This window comes from Phoca vitulina, unplaced genomic scaffold (assembly GCF_004348235.1).
Source record: "Phoca vitulina isolate PV1807 unplaced genomic scaffold, GSC_HSeal_1.0 scaffold106, whole genome shotgun sequence".
Classification (NCBI taxonomy): domain Eukaryota; kingdom Metazoa; phylum Chordata; class Mammalia; order Carnivora; family Phocidae; genus Phoca; species Phoca vitulina.
The window spans coordinates 1,365,585-1,374,580 of NW_022589809.1; the positions used below are offsets into that span (position 1 = coordinate 1,365,585).

The 8,996-nt window shown below is 59.4% G+C and overlaps 1 protein-coding gene across 1 annotated transcript; it reads right to left on the reverse strand.

The window, feature by feature from the left end:
- Positions 1-1,846: 1,846 nt before the first annotated feature.
- IBA57 (iron-sulfur cluster assembly factor IBA57) lies at positions 1,847-8,968 on the reverse strand. Its single transcript, XM_032397874.1, has 4 exons — positions 7,793-8,968; positions 6,010-6,201; positions 5,565-5,905; positions 1,847-5,315 (listed from the first exon to the last, which is right to left on the reverse strand). The coding sequence occupies exons 3-4, from the start codon at positions 5,662-5,664 to the stop codon at positions 4,924-4,926; spliced, it is 492 nt and encodes a 163-aa protein (XP_032253765.1). The 5' UTR covers positions 5,665-5,905; positions 6,010-6,201; positions 7,793-8,968; the 3' UTR covers positions 1,847-4,923.
- Positions 8,969-8,996: the final 28 nt, after the last annotated feature.

An 8,996-nucleotide genomic window follows, 5' to 3' on the forward strand; every position in this document is an offset into this window, starting at 1 on the left:
CTCAGAGAGAGGAGCAGAAAGACCCAGATCTCTCCCCAGAGACAGGATCCCTCCCAGCAGCTCAGAGAGAGGAGCAGAAGACCCAGATCTCTCCCCAGAGACAGGTTCCCGCCCTGCAGCTCACAGAGAGGAGCAGAAAGGCCCAGATCTCACCCCAGAGACAGGATCCTGCCCTCCAGCTCAGAGAGATGAGCAGAAAGGCCCAGATCTCTCCCCAGAGACAGGATCCCGCCCTGCAGCTCAGAGAGAGGAGCAGTGTGAGAGCTCAATGAGGTTCTGGTGTCAGGCAGGAGCCTGGGTCAGGTAATGATAGACATTTGAGATGGACTGTAGCTTCCAGATAGCCCTGTGACCAGTGTCATCTGAGGAAGCCCCAGAACCGATAAAGAGGAGGCCAGCAGGGGCCCGAGACCGATTAAATCCCTTACAAAGGGGAGGATCTGGGCAGCAAACTGTCAGATCTTCAGACATGACCCCTCTCTGTCTGACCACGAACAAGGAGCTGCCGCCAAAGGCTCTGCCCCTCGGACCCCAGCGGAACCGACCTCCCTCCGTGCTTGAGCATCAGCAGCAGGACATGCCGAGAGCTGACCGGGGCCGGACCGAGGCCTTGCCTCTACCGCGCGCCCACAGACTGACTTCACATTTGGTTCGTGAACTTCCTGCCCCCTCGGTTACCTTGTTTGTTGTGTGGTCTGTTTTCTGTCCAGCTCTGTGTGCCGTGTAAGAAGCCAAATTTAATCACCTGGTGAAATGTCACTGAGCTTGGAATCCTGAGCCTGCTGTATAATTGGGACTAACTTTCCTTTATTATTGAATAAAGCTGGCCTTGTGAAGACACAGCTCGTGTGAGCGCCTTCCCAGTGTGCTCATGATGCGCAGAGAGTCTAGGTCTCACCGGGAACACTCAGTGGGTCAGGGGCAGTGTCCTCGGTAAACAGGGCTGGATATCCACGTGCAACATAGCGGAGCTGGAGGCTTCCGCACACCATGCCCAAAAATTAAGTCAAAAGAGATTAAAGAGGTAAGTGTAAGACCCGAAACTGTAAAATCCCTAGAAGAAAACACAGGGAAAATTCTCCTTGATGGTGGTGTTGGCCATGATTTTTTGGACATGACACCCAAGCACAAGTGATAAGTCTTGTCGGGAGGGGGGACCACACGGTGAAAAGACAGCTAGAATGGGGGAACATATTTGTAAACCACATGGCTGACAAGGGGTTAGTGTCCAAAAGGAACTCATGCAGCGCAAATGGAGAAGAAAAAGAAAGGGTCAAATTCACAGTAACAGAGAGTAAAACGGTGGCTGCCAGGGGCAGGGCGACGAGGAGACAGTTCCCAAAACTCCCTGCATTGTGTACTTCACACGGATGCAGTTCACACTGCAATAGAGATCATTTTTTTTAAAAAACGATATTGTGAACGATCTCATCACAACGAATTGAAAACTTAGATGATGCAGACAAGTTCTTAGAAAACACAATCACCATTTCAATTCACACCTGCAAAACTCAGTAAACTCCAACAACCAGTCGTGATTTTTATTTTTAATTTTTGGGGGCAGAGTGTGTGGGCAGGGTGGGGGAGGGGCAGGGCCAGAGAGATAGAGAGAGAGAATCTCAGGCAGACTCCTCGCTGAGCGCAGAGCCCCACGCGGGGCTCAATCCCATGACCCCGATCATGACCTGGGTCAAAACCAAGAATCGGACACGCAACCAACTGAGTGAGCCACCCAGGTGCCCCCATTTGTGATTAAACACACACACACACACACACACACACACACAGAATAACGAAAAAAAAATCCAGAACAAAGAAACATCTTAGCAAACGAAGACTTCCGGTCATGAGAACTTTCTCAGCCTGAGAAAGGGTACCTACCAAAAAATCTCAGCAGCAGGGGTCAAGCGGTAAAACAGCAACAGCCCCTCCTTGAGGATCAAGAGTGGGCTGAGGTGCCACCTCCCCACTGAACTCAACACGTGGCGGGAGGGCAGGGAAACGGTGAAGGCGTGTGGGCCGCCAGAGAGACACGAAACCGTCGCTCATCCTCAGATTACAGGACTGTCTACGCTCCCCTGCACCCCCTACAGAAGAGAATCAGTAAGAACCATGTACAGTTTTGCAAATCTATTCCTATACGTGCATGAGAAGAACTTAGGCAAGTGCAGTTTCACAGAGGGGCCCTTTGCAGTAATAATACAACTGTTTTTAAGAACACATGGGTGAATTTAACAAAAGATAGGTAAGAACGTTAGGAAAATGATACAGCTGCTGTAAAAGACATTAAATTAGACTTCAATAAATGAAGGGATCTGTGATGTCCATGGGCTTGAAAAATCAAGAGCACTAGGATGGCCACTCCCCCCAGCTGGACAAATTGAATGCAGTTGTGTGTGTGAGTGAGCATGTGTGAGAACAGAGCACAAACAATGTGCTCACATTCACACAGAGGAGCAAAGCACCAAGAGCCAGGATGCCCGATAAAGTTGCAGGACACAGAATCAATATGCAGAAATCTGTTGCATTTCTATACACTAATAGCAAAGGGAAGTAACAAAACAATCCCGTTTCAATTGACTCAAAAAGCATGAAATACCAGGGATAAATTTAACCAAGGAAATGAAAGACCTGCACACTGAAATCTGTAAGTCATGGATGAAAAGAGCTGAAGACACAAGTAAAGGGAAATATATACCATGCTCACAGACCGGAAGAATTAATGTCGCTAAGACATGCATACTACCAAATGCAATCTACAGGTTCAGGCCAAGCCCTAAAAAATCCAATGGCATCTTTCAGAGAAAAAGAGCAAACAGTCCTAAAATTGGTAGGGAACGATGAAAGGCCATGAATAACAGCCAAAGCAATCTTGAGGAAGAAGAAAGCTGGAGGCGTCAGACTTCCCGATTTCCGGCTGAATTACGAAGCCAGCGTACCCACAACAGTATAGAAGTGACATGACCAGAAGACGCGCTCAGCGTGGAACGGCCACCAGCAAGACAGAGCGACCGTTCTGATCTGCCTGCCGGGCCCCTGTGCCCGGGGCCCGGGCGGGGTGCCGTTTCCACACCAGTTGGCTGTGTGGACATCTGCCTGCTGTGGAGGGTACCGAAGTGCCCTGGCCACCACTCGGACCCTCCCGGGGCATCGGGCCGCAGTGAATGACAGCTTACTTCCTGTAACTCTGTACTCGGTACAAACTGAGGTAGACAGAACCACAGGGGCCTTTCTGGCACCAGCTCCGACTCTCAGAGATCAGCCTACACACACTCAGAGGCAGACGTCCCCTCGGATCCCGGCCGTGTGCACCAGGAGGCCCGATTTACAGCTCCTAGGAGCCAGAGATTCTTGAAAGCACCAGGGTTTCTGTGAAAAGGGCCTCGTTCTGTCCAACGAAGGGAGCACTTCTGTTGAACGGCAGCTTCCCTTAAAAAGCCCCGAGGTAGAACATGGACTGTGTGTTCATCTGGGTCTGAGCGGAGTAATCTCAGGTCCCAGTGACCCGGAATCCTGAAGACAGAAGACACGGGATCCCAAAGGCAGCATTTCACTGGGAAGCTGTCCGAGCTAGCCGCCAACCCCCGTGGCTGAGCTCCCTCGTTTGCTCCCGGCTCCCAGCACGGGGGCTCTAGGTCCCACCCACGCCACTGCCCACACTCTGCAGGTGGGTCCACAGACCCTGAGGAGCCTGGAGTGTCTTCAGCAGCAGCGCAGGTTCTGAGCACGCACACCCGTTGTGCGAGGCTGGCGCCCAGGCCCTGGGTCACACACTGAGGGGCGCTGAGCGGCCCTCGGCTGCACGGGAGACCAAACCCTGACTGGGGCCTGGCGTTGGTCTGGAGACCAGCCAGTGGGTGCTGAGGGGGGTACACACTTGCAGGACTTACCACCACCCCATGACGGCCCAGGTGCTGGCATTAACATGGTTTCCTGGTAATCTCTCCCCTCCGAGGATATAAAGGGGAGCCAGAGCTGAGGGGCCTGGGGCTGCAACCGCTCCCAAGCCCTGCCCTCCACCGTCTGCTCCAGACCCAGTGCTCCCCTGCCGTCCCAGCACTCTGAGGCTAGGTTTCACCCCGTGTGCTCTCAGCGTATCTGCTCTACCCAAAGCCACATCCCACCACCTTCCGCCCAAAATGAAACCAGAGGTCCACACAGGCTGCTGGTGGGTCACGCTTTAATAGCCGCCCTAGAGCATCAAGTGGGACACCCTGTAAGCATGAGGTTCACATTGCAGGGGACAATGGAAGTCAGTGGTTTAAGGAGGGGGGAGTCAGCTGTCAGGACACAGCAACATCTCAAACCAGCAATAAGGAAACCAAGCAGAAGCTCCTCCCCGCACCCTGAGCAGCCCCGGGGGTGGGGCGCATGCTGCCGAGACCACAGTGCACAGGTGGGGACCCCATCTGAAATGCTGGCGGGGCCCCCCACAGCCTGCACATGGTAAGGCAGTTCCCAGGGCCCACCTGTCCTTTCAGCCAAGCCCAGATGGGAGACGGGTGCAGGCAGCCCAGGGGCAAGGCTCTGGACTGTCCTTGTCCTGGGCGGATGGCTGAACACCCTCTAAACCCGTACAGCTGGGGTCTTGTCCATCCTCATCTGGCAGAAGCTGCAGCTCAGCTCAGCCCAGAAGCAGGTGCAGGGCCTGCTTGTCCTCACCTCCAGGCTGCGGGAGGGCTCCTGCCCCTCCTGGCCACAGAGTGGCCGGGAGGGGACAGCCCGAGCTGGGCATCGGACCCTCTGTGGGAAACGTCCGGGCCATACCTGCACACCCACGATGCCCGCAGCCCTGGGAGGCCCACGACACTGGGGGGCCTCCGGGGGGTGTGTGCATTCACCAGACAACCGTGGGAAGTGGGGGCCAGCCTGCAGAGCGCAGCAGATGGACAGGGCCCTCCACAGCCCCTGGCAGCTCCAGAGCTACTTGGTGGCTGTGGGCCACCAGTCCGGCACGGACGCAGTTAAGGCCACGTGGCCACTCTCAGCGATCCTGATGTGGAGAGGGCCCTTGATTTGCTCTGACCGCAGCAAGGCCAGGCCCACGTCCCCCTGGCCTGCCCTGTACTTGCCGGCTGCCTGCCCGGACGCAGTGAGCACCGAGGTGCCAGGGCTGATGCCGCCGGCCGGGAGAGGGCCCGACAGCCGCACCGGGAAGAGGCGCTTGCGGATGACGCCCATGTGGTGGGTGCGGGCCGTCAGCTCCTGGCCGATGTAGCAGCCCTTGGTGAAGCTGACACCATTCATGAAAGCCAGGTTGGACTCCAGGGGCAGGGCCACTCCTGGCGGCAGGTCATGGATCCCCTCGGGAACGCCTGTGGGGTGGAGGAAGCAGCTCCCTGAGCGCTGAGATGTCCGCCGGGGCTGGGGGCGGCCCCTCCCCTGCACCACTCCCCGCAGGGCGCGCGCTCTGTGCCCTATCCTCCGGCACGGGCGGGGGATGGGGGCTGACGAGCTAGCGCTGGAGCCGACCCTTCACCCCGGCCCCCCAGGGCACCGGCCCACCACGCAGCGAGCCCCCGCCGCTCCCCGCCCCCCAGCACGGCCTGGGACCGCGCCCACACCTTGCTGGTACCGGTGCCGGTGATAGTCCCGGAGGTCTCCCAGCCGGCCGCCGGGCACCAGGGCCAGGCCCTCGTCCTGGGTGAGAAGGCGCCAGCCCATGCGGGCGGTCCGGGGGTCGCGGGTGAGGATGGTGGCCCCCTCGGCCTGCTCCCGCAGCGGCGCAGCCCCGCCGGCCTCCTCCGGGGTGCGGGGCAGCACAGCCCACACGCGCAGCTCGGGGCGCGGCTCCACCGTGACCTTCCGCCGGATCTTGTACAGCGCCAGGTGTCTCTGCAGCGCGCCCAGCACCGCGCGGTCGCACTCCAGGAGGAAGGCGGGTGCCTCGTCGTGCTCGGGGAGTCTGCGGGCAGAGACGGGGGCTCCTGAACGTGGGGACGGCTACGCGCTGCACCCCCCACAGGCGGCGCGCTGGAGCCCCCGAGTCCGCTGCGGACCGCGCCGCACCAGGGCGCTGGCCGAGCTGCTGCACAGCAAGGGGCAAACCACTGGGTGGAGGAGACGCGATGGGTCGGCAGGTAGACGGCGGGGCCGGGACCACAGCGCTGTGCGTCCTCACGGAGAAAGGCGGAAAGCTACCGGCAGCAGCCTGATGGCCAGGAGGCCCTCTCTCCCCCAGCTCCACAGAAACCACACGTCCTAGGAGGTGGCACTCAGATCTCAACAGGGGCAGAGGCTGGGGGAGCTGGTAGGGCAGCAGACACATCGCGGAGTAGGGGATGCCCATGCCCACCGCCCACTTCCCTAGGGGAGCCCGGGAACCCAGTTAGGGCCCATGAACATCCTAACCCACACTCTGGGCAGCCACTCCCCCTGAAGTGACCCTGGAACCTGGTCACCAGTGCAGGAACCAGGTGGGACAGCGGCAGTGCTTATGGACAAATGAGCCCAGAGAAGAGCCCAGTGCAGGTGACCTTGGTGGAGACGTTCAGGACCCACACAACTACCTAGCTGGGGTCCTGGTTGTAGATGACGACTGAACAAGGACCCACAGCCCAGAGGAAACTGAGACAGGAAGTGGGTAAGACAGTCCAGGAGTGTGTCAGAGAAAGGCCATCAATTGGTGTACCAGACCCTCCCCCAGAGCCCACCAGCTGGTGTCCCAGACCCCTCCCCCAGACCCCCTCAGCTGGTGCCCCCGACCCCTCCCCCAGAGACCACCAGCTGGTTCTCCTGACCCCTCCCCCAGACCCCCTCAGCTGGTGTCCCCGACCCCCCCCAGAGACTACCAGCTGGTGCCCCCAACCCCTCCCCCAGAGCCCCTCAGCTGGTGTCCCAGACCCCTCCCACAGACCCCACCAGCTGGTGTCCCCGACCCCTCCCCCAGACCCCCTCAGCTGGTGCCCCCGCCCCCTCCCCCAGACCCCCCCAGCTGGTGCCCCCGACCCCTCCCCCAGACCCCATCAGCTGGTGCCCCCAGACAGGACAGGCTTAAGTGCTGCCCGGGAGGAACCAGTCATCCTCAGAGGAAAGAGCTGCAGGGGTCTGCTTGGTGCCCCACGTCTGGAAGGTCAGCCTATAACGCACACCCCGCTGTGTCCACACTTATCCCTGTAAACAGGAGCCATCGCTCCACCCTGATGAGGTGGACAGAGCCAAAGGGCATCAGAGGGTGTGAGCCCAATCCCACCCCACTCCCTCCGTCCGACCCTCCTGAGATGACCACCCCTCAGAGAGGCCGGGTGAGGAGCTGGGGCTGAGAAGGGCGGAGTGCTGCACCCGGGGAGAAGGGGACCCCGTGGTGATGGAAGAGCTGTCCTCATCGAAGTGACATGGCCCACACGGGAGTCACAGACATCTGCACACAGGTACACGCACACGCAAGCACTTGGAGCCCGGGAGGAACCTGCATGCGCTCTGTGGTGGCCCACGCCCCACCCGACTGTCACCCCAGACTACAGAAGGCAAGACACTGCGTGTGGGACTGGGGGAGGGGTACTGGGGGCCTCCCTGTTCCGTTTTCTGCTTCCTGTGATTCTACAATTATTTCAAAAGAAAAAGTTAAAAAAAAAAAAAAGGAAGAAGCTGCCTGGGAAGGCGGGACTCGGGGTGTCTGTGGGGGTCAAAGGAAAGCGGTAAAAGGTCATCCTCCACCATAAGCCTTTCCCCATTGTCAGGAGTCCCAGCCACATGCAGATATATAAAAGCAGCCGACAGAGACGTGAAACGCTGGCACAGGGACCGATCAAGCATGGGGGGGCACGATGTGAGGTCAAGGGGGAGCACGCACCTCTGCAGGTCCTGGCCGGGGAGGGAGCTGACCCAGTCAGGGCGATGAGGCAGGCCACAGCGGGCAGGGCCACGTTCTGTGTGTCACGCAGCCTCTGGGACCAACAAAGCTGCAATGCACCCCTGCTCCCCTGTGCCCCCAAGTCAGACCATCTGCTGGCCCTGCCGCAGCTGAGGAACGGGGGCCAGGTCAGCAGGAGAGGGGGCGACGTAAGGCGAGCCTGTGCGCAGGGGCTGACGTGTGGGCTGGGCCGCCCTGGGGGGCCATCCTGGGCACAGCAGGGCACTGAGAGCACCCCAAGTCCCAGCCCATTCGATGCCAGGAGCACCTACACCCCCAGCCCTGAGTCACAACCGCAAGTGTCCCCAGATGTTGGCCAGTGCCCCGGGGGCAGTGCCGCCAGATCAGCTTTATCAGACAAACAGGGAATCCTGTCTTTAGCCAGAGTAGCTCACCAGCGCTGCAGAGGCCATCCTTACCCTAAACGTCCCTCGCGGTCTGTCTGAGACTGCACAGGGTGCCCTGCATTCGTATTTGCTAAGCTCAGCAAGCCTCCTGGGGGTACAAGTGCAGCCACGCAAGAGCGGGGTGGAGGGGCCTGGCCGGCAGGGGACACGGTGGCAGCGTGATCCCAGCCGTCACCTTCACCCGTGCCCAGGGGGGCGGAGGCACCCTCTGGAGGAGGCCGTGGCAGGAGTGCTGCTGCCGAGTGAGGCCACACAGGGGCAGGGAGGTCCTGCACGAAGTGTCCCCGGCCCACTCTCTGCTGGTACACAGGGGCCGGTGGGCACCGGCCAGGAAACAAGGCAGCAGAGAACCATCCCCACGCTCAACGGCAGCCCAGACACCAGCAGACCGCCGTGAGGGCGTCCCAGCGAAACCAGCACAGCCAGGAGCAGAACCCAGAGCATCTTGTACGCGGCCAGCACCTGAGCAAGGCCTCGGGTGTCAAGGAGTAAGAAAAGGCAGGCTTCGCCTAAGGAGAGAAGCAGACAGGTGTCACATCCCACCAAGGCCCACCGTTCAAAATACACAGGAACGCTTGAGCCTCAACAGTAAGGAAACAACCCGCTTAAGAACGGGCCAGAGACATCTGTAGATGCAGAGATGTAACAAACATCTCCCCCCAGAGAATACGCAGATGGCAAAGAAGCCACGCCCGGCTGGTGGGACCACAGGACAGGACAGCCGCGCTGGACACAGC

Excerpts from the sequence above, each read along its gene's own strand:
- IBA57 (XM_032397874.1), bottom strand. The coding sequence starts at position 5,664 with ATGGGCTGGCGCCTTCTCACCCAGGACGAGGGCCTGGCCCTGGTGCCC. Across the intron at positions 5,316-5,564 it reads CCGGCACCGGTACCAGCAAG|GCGTTCCCGAGGGGATCCAT; the intron begins GTGTGGGCGCGG and ends TCCACCCCACAG.